A 14,976-nucleotide genomic window follows, 5' to 3' on the forward strand; every position below is an offset into this window, starting at 1 on the left:
GAGAAGTATTTAAACAGGAATGTTATCTTTTAATTAAAGTAGTGAGGGGCTTGAGGCAGTCCTGAAGGCCACAGGCAACAGAAAAATATCCTGTCTGTAAAACTAATCTTAAAAAGCAAATAGAGCTATTCTATGCTAATTATAGTCTTCACCTTAGGTGGAAAATTTATATCTCCTTAGTTTCCTTTTTGGAAGGATTTTGAAGATGAGGGAAGATGTACTTCTTAAGACATAATAGCACCAGGGAACACTGAAGAGGTCTGTTTTTTAAAAATCGTTAACCACTCTAAATACTTCGTTTCATTGCAAAATAAATTTGTAAGGCAAGTTTTAGCTCCATTTTACAGATGAAGAAACTGAAAGAGAAAGAGCTGCCAGATGGAGGTCACCTGTTTACTAGCAGTAGAACTCATAGGCAAGTCTTTGGTCCGTTAGACCAATGGATCCCTGGACCTGTAAAACTATTGCTAATGAAGCAAACTTTCTGTGACGAAGCCCAGGAGACCATTTCAGTGAACTTTCTAGGAGGTCCTCAGGTAGGTTTAAATCTGAGAACCTCTGAACTTGTGTGAATTTTCACTCTGTAGTGGCCTCTTCATTTTCTCTTCCTAAAGACTTTATACCTTGAATCCTACTGCCAGTCTGTCCCAGACCTAGCATCCCCATCTACTCTGAAACCCACCTCATTCCCCCCTCCCCACTTCACCTACCAAAGCAGCCATATTCTCATCCCTGTGCACTTGATGATTGACATACTTTCCACAGATACCTTGAATCAATAAGAGAAGACATAGCCAAGACCTGTGAGGTCCTTGACTTACACTAACTATAACAGGTACCATGGTTCCTGGAACGAGCCACCTCAAACGGTAACTGCTTCAGCTGCACAGTCAGTGGGACACTTGGTAAGTTGGCCTCAGCCAGTCTTACATCTGTCGAGCTGGGTTGCATTTTAACTGAAGCATGGTTCACAGGCTCAGCGAATGCTAATGGACTAAAGAAGGAAGGTTTAACCAGGTGTTACTTTAAATAGGTGCTGAACAGCAAGAGCCATAAATCAGGCAGTGCAGACAAGCAAATCCCCCGATATAATGAAGAGTCCCAGGATTCACTCCCTGCATCTGGAATGGAAGCTTCCAGCACAAGGTGTGTTGAGGTTTTGTTGTGCTTTATATGAAAAGTACTTAAAATTTATTTTGCTTACCATCTGCTTGTGCCTACCCTTTGACAATCAGTTTGGTCTAGTAAAGGTTTGAAAGATGGCATAGTATACCAGAAATCTGCAATATTAATTTCCCTAAAATCTCACGCAAGCTGCCTTGGAGATAGGGTATCAGCCAAAATCGTAGACCCATTGAGAGCTGACTACAAGATTAATGACTTGTCCTGCACTGATTTCCTCCTATTAGCAATCAGTGGGTCTGTTCCATCTGTCATTTCCCTGGAAAGAAAACGTGTGTTTAATTTCCCAGTAACTTCCGACTCGGCTCTGTGACAGAGGTGACCCACGTACATTTGGTGACAACACCTTCCAGGTGAATGATGTTTGGGTGGTCAAATTGTCCCATGATGCTGGCCTCGCTCAGGAAGTCTCTCCTTTGTTTGTCCGTATACCCAGCTTTCAGTGTCTTGATGGCCACACAGATCTCTCTCTTGCCAGGCACTTTGAGACGTCCACTGCAAACTTCACCAAACTCACCTTTGGGAGGGAAAAGGAATCTACTATGATGGACTAGAAACACATTCAAGATCAAAGAGGAATAGCTAACATTCATTGCATGCTTACTACCTGACAGCACTGTGCTTATATATTACACAGAAGATTTCATAGATGATTACATATATTACGTAGAGGATTAACTCCCCAAAACTCTGAAGTGGGTGCTATTATTAGTTCCATTTTGTCAGGGAGAACTAAAAAAACTGGCCAAAAAGTGAAAAAAAAAAAAAAAAAAAAAAAAAAAAAAACTGGCCAAACTCTTATAGTTGGTAAGGAACAGAGTGAACACTTTGAATGCCATCAATCTGACTTCAGACCTATGTGAGATCTGTGCTTATTAACTTTATCCTGGGAGAAAATTGAAATTTACAAAACTTTTTCATAGCACAACACATCTTATACTTCAAATAAGGAAATTTTGTGTACAATGATATTTACACATATAGATATGCATACAATACACTCATACACATGCATCCATTTATATAAACCACATACATATATTTAACATCCCCCAAGAAAATCGACTTATTAGACAGACAATCAGACTTACCAACTCCTATAACTTTTTCAATCTTAATGCAGGATGCGTCAATTTCTTTGGCAAATTCTCGAACTGCCTGGTTGGGATCTTCATATGTAAAGGGATCTACGTAAGTCCTAACACCTAAATGAGGAGCACAGAATAGGTTGGTCAAACAAGTTTCAGGAATGACCAATAAACATAAATAGTCTGGGTCTAAAAACCTTAAAGTAGGAAAAGCTCGGGTAGCTGTGTGGTCTTGGATGTATGTAAACCTTGAATTCTTGCTTTGATTTTCATGAGTGGGTAAGCAAAGACTTTTTGGCTATTTAAAGGGTTACAGCTTTACTGACTTCCTGGAATGTCTTCCCACTTCAAGGACAAGAGTTTAAAGACAACACATCCCACAGAGGATAAGAGGGTCTCTAGGAGGAAATTTGGAATGTGTTAGCTGTATATTGTTAGCCAATCTGGGCTCGGGGCTCCTCTGTCCTTGCACTAAGTCCAGACCCTACTTTCAGCTAGTCTCCCTGGGCAAGAAAGGAGGGACTTCTTTTTCAGTTGGGCCTATCCACAGTGTCACACTTTGCCCACTGTCGACTTGTTCAATATGTGATCTCTAATTAACGAACGTAGCCTAGGTTAATACAGACAAGAAGGGCACATCGACTGCTTGATCTGAGAACATATAGACTGTACTGAACCTCTACTTTCTTTCTACTTTGGAAAGAAGGAACTATAAGTAAAGATACTGAAGTTCACCTGGAAGCTTCAGCAAGAGACCTAATTGTGAATGGATTAGATGCCAGGAAGTGCAATTCAGTCGTACTCCACATAAACCTCAGAATAACCTCAGAAGGTGAGCTCTGAGAAATACCAGTAACAGACATTACTGAGAATTTCCCTTGGCATTTGCACCTGTCCCCATTGGTTTGGAATTCAAAAGAGGATGCTGTAAGAATCAAAAACTAAGACCAAAACAACGGAATTAAATACCACCCCAAATGCAGAGTTCCTTGGGGCACTGTGAATGTATGGGTCATCAGTCGGCCAAATCTCTTTGGTTTTCCAAGCCTGTCCATCCTTTTCCTTGTCTCTGCATCCATCAATATAAATCATCCACATAAACTGCCATTTTCTTGCTTCTCCTGGGGACTTACTGGGGATTGAACCCAGGATTCTTTACCATGGAGTTACATCCTCAACCCTTTTTCTTTATTTATTTTTTTAAATTTTGAGACAGGGTTTCTATAAGTTGCCCAGGTTGGCCTCAAACTTGCAGCTCTCCTGCCTGACTGGAACTCCTCCCGAGTCACTGGGTTACCTCTTATTAATTAAATTAATTATAAATTAAATTATTAATTATAAATTAAAGCCAGAACTGGCTCTACCTCTTATTAATATATCAATTTTGTTTATGAACATATGTACCAGGACAAAATGAAAAAGTATAGTTTTAAAAACAAAACAGGTGGACAGTTAGCAAGTTGTCACATGCCCCATATCCTCTGTCACTTTATATACACTAGTGTGAAAATCTTTCTGCAGAATAATCTCAGGCTGCTCTCTTTCGCCTGCTTCCTGGTCCTAGGGTTAGTGATGAGCCATACCTGGATATTAAAATGTAAATAGGTTTAAATTAGATTTAAAATTCACTTCCTCATTCGCAAGTTCGACCATATTCAGTGGCACACGTGGCCACTGGTGCTCCTGTGGAAGAGGTAGTCACAGCTCACTGACAGTATCTCAGAGGGGCCCATGGAAGTTGCTCCTGGAGAGTTCAACCACTGCCCCTGTCAAGGTCATTCTGGGGCTGCGTCTTTCAATTTATTGTTTGACCCTATTTGGAACATCAAAACACCTAGAATCCACTCAACAGTTGTTAAGAGTCACTGATTTGACATCACATATTGCCGTTCTTTGGGAAGTAGCAATTACTGTTCAATTTCCTATTGTTTTATTGCCACCCCCACCCCAATTTTTAGCTGGTAAGAGAACAATTATTTATTTAAATCTTATACCACGCTACAAAAATGAGCTAGCCAGACTGATATTTTTTTCAGGGTAAGATAAGAAGAGGCTGGGCGTGGTGGCACATGCTTGTAATCCCAGAGGCTCCGGAGGCTGAGGCAGGTGGATCTCAAGTTCAAAGCCAGCCTCAGCAAGGGGAGGCGCTAAGCAAATCAGTGAGACCCTGTCTCTAGATAAAATATAAAATAGGGCTGGGGATGTGGCTTAGTGGTTGAGTGCCCCTGAGTTCAATCCCCCCCAAAAAAAAGGAAAAAGAAGGAAGAAGGAACTTCTCCATATTAACCTTGCCTTTAAATCATCTTGGATCACCTACTTCAGTATGACATCCTTAAAATGCATTATACATTATATAATTATTAATGTCCATATTAATCTTAACTAGATATTTTTAAACTAGAAAACATGACACATGCTCTAAAAACACAATTATTTTAATCAGTGTTTTGTACCTTGGTTCAAATGTTTTTCTTCATCTGCTTCTTGTTTTGCTTTGCTGTATTTACTCCGTCTATCAAAAAAAAAAAATTAAAATAGGAAACTATTTCCCTCTTAACAAGAAAGCTATAGCAAAAGCCATAAGACAAGTTTTGCTCTAAATCAGGCAAATATGTGATGCACATTTCACAGACAAGAAAGCTGAGACTTAGGAGACATGGAAGAATGAGGTAAACATTTGTCACCTGGATGTAGTTATGGTTTTTAAACATAAACCAAGTATTGTATGATTAGAATTTCAAATCCCCAGAGAAAATTTGTCTTTTGGAAAATAAAATCATATACCTATATTCTTGATTGAAATAAATGATCACAGGCAATTCTCCATAAATCAAAAGGCAATAATGTTCAGTATATAAAATTCAACATCATGCTATACTCTCAAAACAATATGGCAATTGGGTTTAGCTGTTACATACAAATCCCTAAATTATTAATGAACATTTAAGAAGTAAATATTTATTTTATACTGGACTACAATTTTTAAGATTTTATAGAAAACTAGCAAGAGTAAAATGGAAAGTTTTCATTTGCTTTGCTAATTCTCTTCCTTAAAAAAGATACATGGTTTCCAACTTGGCATTCTGCTCCCAGCTCCTACTGGGGTGAGATCTGGTTTTGTTATAAAGTTTTGGGAAATGAAGATCTTTAGCACATATAAACCTTGAATCAGGATTATCTGTATCATTTACATGAACTGGAAAATTAACATCTATATGTACATATATATATGTAATTTTTGCACTGCTGGGAATTAAACCCAGGGCTTTCCACATGTTAGGTAAGTTTTCATTATATGTAAATACTGAATCAGGAGAATATATATCACATAAAGGAATTAGAAAAATCAGTTGATGGTACAGCTCTCTAAAACCGAAATCACATTAGTGAATAAAACATGTACTTTTATGACTGTCCAAATGTAAAATTCACACTGGGATTTATAATCATCTTGCGTTCGAGTTTCAAGGACAAGGTAAGTTAAGACTCTCATGGATGAGGAAACTGAGGTTCCCAGGTGAGGAAAGATACCCCAAAACCACAGTGTGGTCCTGTCAGGATCAGACACCCCTAACTCCTAAACTTTGAATAGGCAGAAAGGCAGGATGACCACAGAAGACAAAATAGCAGAGAACCTAAAGGAGCGAGGAGGGGCAGCCAGAGAGGCAGCCCAAGGCAGCACATGCGCAAAAAGTGTAAAGCTTGCCTCCCACATCCCTCCTGGAATTGTCAGTAATGCGGGAACCAGATCAGCGACCAGACCTTGGAGCCTGCAGATGTTGCTCCATGTGGATAATTCTCTTGCAAATAATAATACCTTGCACTTTTACACTGCATTTAACTTTTCAAAGTGCACTCATCACATATATTATCTCCTCCTCTAACTGTTTGCAAAGCAGGCACCAGCTTAGCAAAACAGAGACCCCAGTTACTACACTTAACTACAAAGTGCATATTTCAGTTCCAAATAATAGCCTGTGTTCTCTTTTGCGTTTAACTTTTCAAAGGGCCTTCGAAGGCTGTATTATCTAATTGCATCTTCATGACAACCCTATGAAAGGAATCTGGTGGAAAGACACACACTCAGTTCCATTGTACAGATGAGGACACGGAGCCAGGGGGGTGAGTGAATCACCCAAATCCCCTTTTGGCAAGTACTGGATTTGGTGGGTGCCCTGATCCTCCCACACCTCACAATGCCCCTCTTAGTGCAGATGTGCTTACAGGGGCAACTGATGAGGCTTATATGGGCAGTGGTACATTTTACATCAGCAAGTCCATTTACATTGGATTCAACAGCTCTTAAAATCAATTGTTTCATCAAAGAAAACTAACAGGTTTAAACAACCTGAACCAAACAACTTTCTCTGAAAGATAAAGTCCCCTCCACACCTCCTCTTTTACCTCTTTTTTAAAGGAAATATCAGGGGCTCAGGTCAGAACATTTAATGCTGGGAGAAAACCATGACTGGGTCCGCAGGGCTTAACAGAGTGCTTCCGCCAGAGGGACTGTGTCTTTTCAGGGCTCCTAAGAGCTTTATCTAAAATTGTAAGCATATCTCTTAAATCATTTTAGATCTCTAATAGTAATGTGAATTTTTTCCCTTTAAAGGAAAAAAATGCATAGAACAGGAGAGCTTTGATGCTCCCCCCTACTATTTTGTGGGACAGAAGCAGAATAAAGGGCCTCAGGCACACACTAGGCAAGTGCTCTACCCCTGAGCTACAGTCCTGGGTAGCCATATTAAATTATCAGTGAATTAGTTAAAAACCTGGTGTCTACACAGAAACCAGTGACTTCACGCTGCCCAGAAGCATGACTTTCTGTTTGACTTCAAGCACATTCATTTAATATGGACAAAGCCACAGGAAATACAAAATGGCAGGGGTCACTAATTATAAGGCAGACCCACCCACCCATCCCTTCCTCCAAACACAGAAAGAGGAATTAAAGGAGTGGAGAAGGTATGTTTTAAAGAACTTCTTTACTTAGAGGACTGTTTGGGGGAGAGGACCCTTCACAGCTACAGGGACTACTCAAAAGGAAACACAAGGATTACTGTTCAAAGACTAATTGTAGCCTATTAGCTCTCTAATAATACCTTGAAATCAAAAATGCCTACTTCTGCCCTACCTTTGTCACCTGATGACCCTTTCTCCTTAGTTCAGAGTGGGACAATGGGGCTCATTATTACCCCAAGAAAGAAAGGCGGGAGGCTTACTCCTGGGTTAGACGTTGGAGGAGCCAGAGAGCCTAAAGAAGCCCTAACTCCAGATTGACATCCACGGCGGTGGATCACCTGAATGGCGGAGGAAAGCTTTGTTGAAGATTTTCTAATTACGGAGATGTGGACAAGCCAATTAAAAAGGGGCAGGGGAGCAGTGGCTTGTTAGTGAATGGTCCAGAAGGAAACATGGAACCTTTCCACAGCAGGAGTTACAGAAAAGGGCTTGCTCTGCAGGTGAAGCTTTCAAAGAGGGCCTGGGCCCTCCCTGCAGTCAAAGGGGCGTGGTAATAAGGGTCTTAGCCAACATTGTGGAGAAGCAGCATGAGCCCTCCCAGGCCATGTGTTGGTTCTGGCACCTTGACTATTCAATACACCAAACAGAATAGAGGAGCGGAGCGTGGCAGCACCCCCCAGACCCTGCTTTTATTAAAATCCTAACTTTTCCCATCAAGTGGACAGATTTGATTGATGTGGTTCACTGTTCCAAAACTAATTAGTAAAAGGTAAGTAATTTATTCAGCTAAAGTGCAGATTAAGGGAGATAAAGCAATGTAATAAGCAGGGCTCCAGGTGGGACCTTCCCAGTGCTCCACAGAGTCGCCTGTGAAGATTCAGGGAAGCCATCCCTTTCCCCTTCCTTAAGCTGTCATTGTTCTTGCACCGAACGGTGTCTAAGTGTTCTCCGTGAGCAAGATTTTGAAATAGTTGGAACTGAACCACACTATTGCAGGCAGGTTGTTTAGAAATGTTCCTGAGGTACCATCTGCCCCCTAATTGTGTGAAATTTACATGATTTCATCAGAGTCGATTTAGGCTAACATTTAAGTGTATTCATTCATATGGGATCATAATATAGCAGAGGAGAAAATTAGGGCGCAAAGGAAGATAGAGGCTGAATAGAAACTGTTTTTGCATTACATGTACCGTGAGCTCCAAAATAGAAAATTTTCACATTCTAGAAGACAAAGCTCACTTGCAAATTCTGACTTTATATTGTGCGTTGGACTTGGACGTTAATTCACAGATTGCAAATTCCCAGTACCTACTTTACACATGTGTGTATACATATATGTGCATATGCATATATATGTATGCATAGATATATGTACATATGCATATGTATGCATACATATATATGTATATTGTCATAGCTATTTACTTTTTTTCTTTATTTAATTCTTCCTTTTTTTGCACTTTTTTTCTAAAATCAATTCATTTCTTTTTACTTAATTCAGGCAAAGGGATATTTTATAACCCTAACATAAACAGAAAGTCAATATCATTAGCAATCACTAAAAGGTTGCTAATAAAGCAGTGTATGCTTGGTTATTAGGTAATACCTCCCCATGAATGCTAAAATGTTCTTAAAAAAATAATCCAGGACTCTTTTTGTACTCTAGTTCTTTCTTAAAATTGTTTCTCATGTTTGAACAATAACATATTGTTGAGGAAAAACAAACTAGCCTGAAACAATCTGAATTATTACTAGTTTGTATTGTTAATATAAAGGAGGGGTTTGTCAGAGAAATTCAACACAGATTCAGTCCTTAGTCCTGGTGCTTATGACTTTATGATGTCATTGTTAACAGTTCCTTAAAGGACACTTTACAAAACAGTTTTTTACAAGAGTGGTTGCATTGTGGAGAACACCAAGTTAAAATGTGTAAATAGGGAAATGGAGCCTTGGATTAAGATAAAATGTCTCTTTCTTTTCTTTTTTCTTTCTTTCTTTTTTTTTTGTAGATTAAAATAAACTTTCTCTCTCTCCCTCTCTCTTTTTCCCATGATGCTGGGAAAACATTCTACCACTGAGCTACATCCCTAGCACCTTAAGGTAAAATTTCTAGGTACAGCATCACTGTGTTGCAAATTACAGCAATCTACATGGCAGACTCAATTATATGCTTTGAAAGTCTAACACCATCCTGACATGATGACTTGAAGAAGACAGGGATCAATAATGCCTATAAAAAATGTAAACTAATCTATTTAACATAATATGGATGGTAAAGCATACACAAATCAACTTTATCAATAAAGTTCATAAATTTAGTAGTTTGAGTCTTTCACTGAGATACCTAAATGCTTACACATTTAAGTTGGCTGAAAAAATAAGATCATTTGAATGAAAGAAAAAATGGGAGATCACTCTGGCTTACCCTAAGCTCTGACTGCTCAGTATAAATTGAATACAACAAAACAGACAAAACAATTGCTATTAAAAAGAATTCCAGCAAGAAACTACATGTGAACTCGAGGCTATTTCCTTTTAATAATGAACTACATCAAACAAGATTTTCTCCTTGAGGTCATCAGAAGAACTGAGGCTTTTCTCACCAGGTAAGTCCTTATCCATCTACTTCTTTACAAAGTCTCACTCGCCATTGGTGGTGTGGGATTCAATTCAAGGGGACTCCTTTAAGGGATCTGTTTCTAGCATCCATTCTTCCATCAGCACTCCTAGTATCTAAGAAGCAAGATGCAGCCCGACCAGGAAAGGACAGGACTGCAATTTTTCAGGCCAGGACATTTAATCTGTTGCTTTCCTGCACTGCTGGCTGAAGTCTGGCAAGATTATTTCGCGGGTACCATTTCCTACCTTTTATTTGTACTTTCGCTAAAAGTCTGGGCCTGCCTTTGTCCGTAGTACCTGTCTCCTCTCTGTTCACCTGTTCTTGTCCCATTTAAACATTTGTAGTCCAAGATAACAGAGCAGACAACCTGCGTGGGGAGAGAACTGGCTGAGTGAGCATCAGCTGCTGCAAGCCTGTCAGCTACCTGGCTCCAGGCAGCCCTTCCCGTGACAGCTTTATGGCCAGCACTAAAGAATAATCAATATGAGGGCAAGGGGTTGACATTTCATTTTCTAAAAAGTGATCCATTGAGGACCAATCACCAACCAGTGTTTATCAGCCTTGGGAAGTGACATTTTTTTTTTTAATGGGGGAGAAGGGACAGGAATCATCGCTGGGTAACTCGACAGACTCAATTCTCTAAGGGGGGGGACTCATAATTGGAAATCCGATGCATCCTGCTATCAATCCTGCCTTATATAATAAAGTGATCAATAAAAGCAGAAAGGGAATTAAGTCATCAAGCTTGGGGATGCTATTTTCTATAACCATGGCTTTTAATAATCTTGTCTCCCTGCATTACATTTTCATATGTTTTTTTCTTTATTTTCATCAAAGCCAATATGTTAAGCAGAACATCCAGGAAAAACTTATAATGAGGTGACTTATTCGTAAAACTCCAGTTTGATGGCTATATTTAGGATCACTTGGAGGAAACAGGAAAAGGAAAAGAAATCTAAAGGAAAGCTGGACCTCCACTACAGAATATTCCTAACCAAAATCTAAGAGATGATCAGGACACAAGATAAGACTCACTTTCTCACATGGTTTTGAGCATCACATAATGCTGGATTTCAGACTTTTTTTTTTTTTTTTTTGAGGTGGAGGTAATTAACACTACTTTCCCCTATTTCCATACTTCAAAACATCATTAATGTCTAACAAAGATTGTTAAAAATTAAACATTGTAAGTTTTTCAAACTCAGAAATATGTAATAATGAAAGTAAAAGTCCATGTAATTTCTGCACACACCCCATCTCTCTCCGTTCCCCACAATCAAAAGGATGCAAATCGATGTGGACATTTTCCCATGTGTTGCCCGCATGGCATATGGACACGTGGGATCAGATGGCAGTGGACAAAGAAAAGGCTCATCTTGATTGGCTCCTGCAATTTAACTTCTTGGAGATGGAGCTCACTGCTCTAATCAGACACCTACTTATAGGCTTTGCAGCGAAAGGAATGAATTCAGTGACAAATATAGATGTCTGTAGCAAATGTGACGTCGTTCCGTACCATGTTATTATTAGAGGAACACATTGATTTCTTCAACCCAGGACTTGTGGAGACTGAGGGTGATGTTAAGAAAGGCATGTGACAACTGGGGCCATCCAGGTAAACTAACACATGCGGTCATCGCCCTTATTACAATGTATGTCAGAGCCAAGCAAAAGCAGGCTGGCTTGCCCAGGCAGCGGAAATAGCTACAGGCATTGTTGTGACATCAGTGAGATCATCCTCAGGTAGGGAGGGACAGCACAACAGACACTGGCCCGAGAGCCAAGCATGGCTACTGGGGGCATAGTAGCTCTAGCTACGAATATATCAAGGCCATGTTCACCTGTCTTCTGTCACTATCCTCTTCTATAACAGGAAAAGTTTTATATTTGAAAGGATCATTCTGACCACAAAAGTCTCACCTTGTGAAACTGTTGATGGTATAAGGGGGCGAAAGTCAGAGGTGAGGTAGATTCTCACACATGAGGGACACAAAAGACCTAGACATGGGACACTTATTGATGATAAGCACTTGTACCCCATGATTCCTTTGGAGCATCTGGCAAGTGTGAGTAAGCAGATGGACAACAAGACTGGTTCAATAGCCACTGCTAGTATCCAGTCAGATTGTAAGCACCCAAAGTATAAATAATCTGCTGTTTGAGATTCATTTCAAGGGTAATGTCATGCCCACCAATTAATCCATGGATACTCTCTAGCAATACTATGGCCTTTCCCACAGGTCTATAAGACAGAGAAGTATTCATTTCTTCACTTCAGTTAGCTTTATTTTAATCAACATCATGTTGAAGCACCTACTGTGTGCTGTATCTCTGGTGCCTATCAAAATTCTCTTGTTATTAACACTTTGGAGCAGATAATGATCATTTCTTATAAATGAGAAATGAAAACTCAAACAGGTTAAGAAATACAGCTGACCTACGACCCAGCTCAACTTTGGGGCCATGTTTTCTCTTTCAGCTTTTTCTCCCTTTGGCTGCAAGTCCAGTCTGAGCAGAGGGATAAATGTAGCACCTTCAGCTAGAGTCTGGAGATCTCTCACTGGCTTGCTTTTCGGCTTGGTTTCCTGGAATTAGTTTTGTCTTTATGGGACACTCAGCAGAGAGGGCTGCCACCCAGTTACAGCCATCAGCCCCAGTCAGGATGTGGGAAGATCAAAGCAACAAGGAAGGAGCTTGGCATGCAAATGCCCTGTTTATGATGCCAATCAAAAGCCCTGGCTTGGTGTGGAGGAGACAAAAAGCTCCCTCATAAAACAGGGAAGGTGGGGGTGGCTTCAGAGCTTACCTCCTGCTGATGACAAAAGCCGCAATGAGAATGACCACCAGCACCACGCTGCCGGAGACAGACACCAGAAGGACAGTGGAGTTGGCCCCATCACCAATGATCCGGGAAGGCACTGGAATGACATTTATAGGAAGGTGACCTGGGGAAGGTGCCAGGAGGTCGAACTTGTGTGATTGGGTCAGAATATTGAACTTTCTGAAGCGCTCCAGAATGCTACAGCCTTTGCTAAACATTTATGCAACAGAATTTTCCAAGCCTTAATGAGACAAGGACCTTTTCATCACCATATGACAAACTTAAACAGAAGACTCTTATTAAATCCTCTGGTAAACACAGGATTTTGTTTGCCTTGTCTTCTTTTCCTTTTTATCACTATCCTCCCTCTGACTTCATGACCACATGTACTGGTAAGAAAGACATTTGGAAATTTCAGGAAGGACAAATGGTTTTGAATGCTCTTCCTTTCCCAGAGCTAGGAAAAGCTTGTCCATTACCACCCAGGTCAAAGCCCCTTCCTCTGGAAGACCCCTGGATAATATCAATGCCGTCAATTCCCTTTAGAGTCAACTCTGCTTTTGCTTCTGCTTTTTTACATTCTTATTTTATTTTAATTTTTGGTTAATAAAACTGGTTTCTATAACTGAGACTGAAAATTCTGCAGTACCACCTCTTTCTCAAATAGGTCTGATTTTGGTTTCTTAGTTAAGGAGGTGGAAATGTCCTATGCAACAGCTCGTGTGTGGATAGGTTCCTCTGTAAACTTTCGACTCAACCAACCAGTGGATTCAACTGACAATGTGAAACATTCGGTGTGTTTATGCAAAAAGGCTTAAAAACACATGATTACACATAATTCATCTGACTAGGTTTTAACAGACTCCTAGAAACAGAGAAAAAAACATTTTGGGTCCCTTCTTCCATTTTCTCAGGGATAAAAAAAAAAAACCTCCTTATCTTAATGGAAGGTAGACATGAAACCCTTGATTAGTCAGTTTAATAATCCCATTTTGCATGGTTCACAGAAGGCTCAAAATGAAAAAAAGTGGCAACACTTTTCATTCACACAAAAAGACGGATCAGACAGTATTGTGAAAGGTGTCCTTCCCTTAACCGCACGAGGGTTCCAAGTGACAGACATGGGCTATCTTATTTCATGCAGCATTCATTACAACAAAACGTCTGCCTAACCGAAAATTAGGTAGAGCTCCTTAGTTTTCACATTGGTAGGATTCGCTCTGATAGAAAGACTCTCCAAGGGAGCGGAATCGGGTGTCCCTGTTACCTGTGTTGGTTGTGACCTCCAAGGGCTCACTGAAGTCCCCATAGCCAGCTGCCGTCCTGGCCCGCACGTGGAAGACATAGGAAGTCAGAGGGTTCAGGCCTTTGATGTCCGTGTTCCTGGCAGCCGTCCGGACTATACGATAACTTCGTTCATTCTGATCCTGCATTATAGAAAGATAAAATCGATAAAGACGGCAAAATAAATCATAAATCCTCTGCTTACTCTAGGCCCAATATGGAAGAAGCCAAGACAATGTCCTCAGAGGTTGAAAGTAAGGGGGACAGAACTCTCCAACTGTATATTCTCTTCTATGGACTCTCTTTTTCTTCCTTGTGTGTGTGTATGGTGCTGGGGATTGAACCCAGGGCCTCACACATGCTAAGCAAGTGCTCTCTATGTTCCCAGCCAATTTTAAAAATTATATGTTGACCCAGGGTCTCATTAGGCTGCTCAAGCTGACCTTGCACTTGTAATCCTCCTGCCTCAAACTCCAGAGTCACCGGGATGACAGACCACTGAACAAGGCTGGGAAGCACAGTGGTTACTTCCTAGATGTTGAAGGAAGTGCAGGGCTCATCTGGCTGTAGTTGAACCTGAGCACATCCAGATCTTTACTCATGATCATTTTTGAAAAGAACATTAAATGATGCTTGGTGACTTTTCTAGTTCCACACCCAGCAATTTAAAAGAAATAACTGTAAGAAGGTCCCTTGTCTTTTCTATTTTCTGTCTGGAAAATGCCAAAAATACTGTAATCTGATTTCAATTAAAAAATTCAGTCCCTTTTCTGTTTTTAATAAGGAAGTCAATAAGTGATTATCTTTAAAAAGAGAGGACAATTGTTCATTTTCTAGACAGCCTTGAGTGCAAACAACTCTCTTCAGAATTGTCCTTTAAGAGACAAGTTATTTGTAGAAATAATGCCTTTCTGTAACTTTAAGAGGCTGAAGAATATAATTTTCCTTCCTTGATTTTCTATTAAGAGTCATCAAAACCCACACCCTCATTCTGAATAGTAGTCACCTACTTAAACAGA

At 40.2% G+C, this 14,976-nt stretch overlaps 1 protein-coding gene across 1 annotated transcript in view; it reads right to left on the reverse strand.

The window, feature by feature from the left end:
• Epha4 (EPH receptor A4) overlaps positions 1-14,976 on the reverse strand; it is a 127,612-nt gene that overhangs the window by 12,240 nt on the left and 100,396 nt on the right. The window contains exons 7-11 of the mRNA XM_047545155.1: positions 13,941-14,100; positions 12,659-12,770; positions 4,724-4,782; positions 2,274-2,387; positions 1,514-1,699 (exon numbers count right to left, since the gene is read on the reverse strand). Coding sequence (XP_047401111.1) covers positions 1,514-1,699; positions 2,274-2,387; positions 4,724-4,782; positions 12,659-12,770; positions 13,941-14,100 — 631 coding nt within the window. The remainder of the gene's footprint in view (positions 1-1,513; positions 1,700-2,273; positions 2,388-4,723; positions 4,783-12,658; positions 12,771-13,940; positions 14,101-14,976) is intronic.

The sequence above is a fragment of the Sciurus carolinensis genome, chromosome 3 (genome assembly GCF_902686445.1).
Source record: "Sciurus carolinensis chromosome 3, mSciCar1.2, whole genome shotgun sequence".
In the NCBI taxonomy this organism is placed as follows: Eukaryota; Metazoa; Chordata; class Mammalia; order Rodentia; family Sciuridae; genus Sciurus; species Sciurus carolinensis.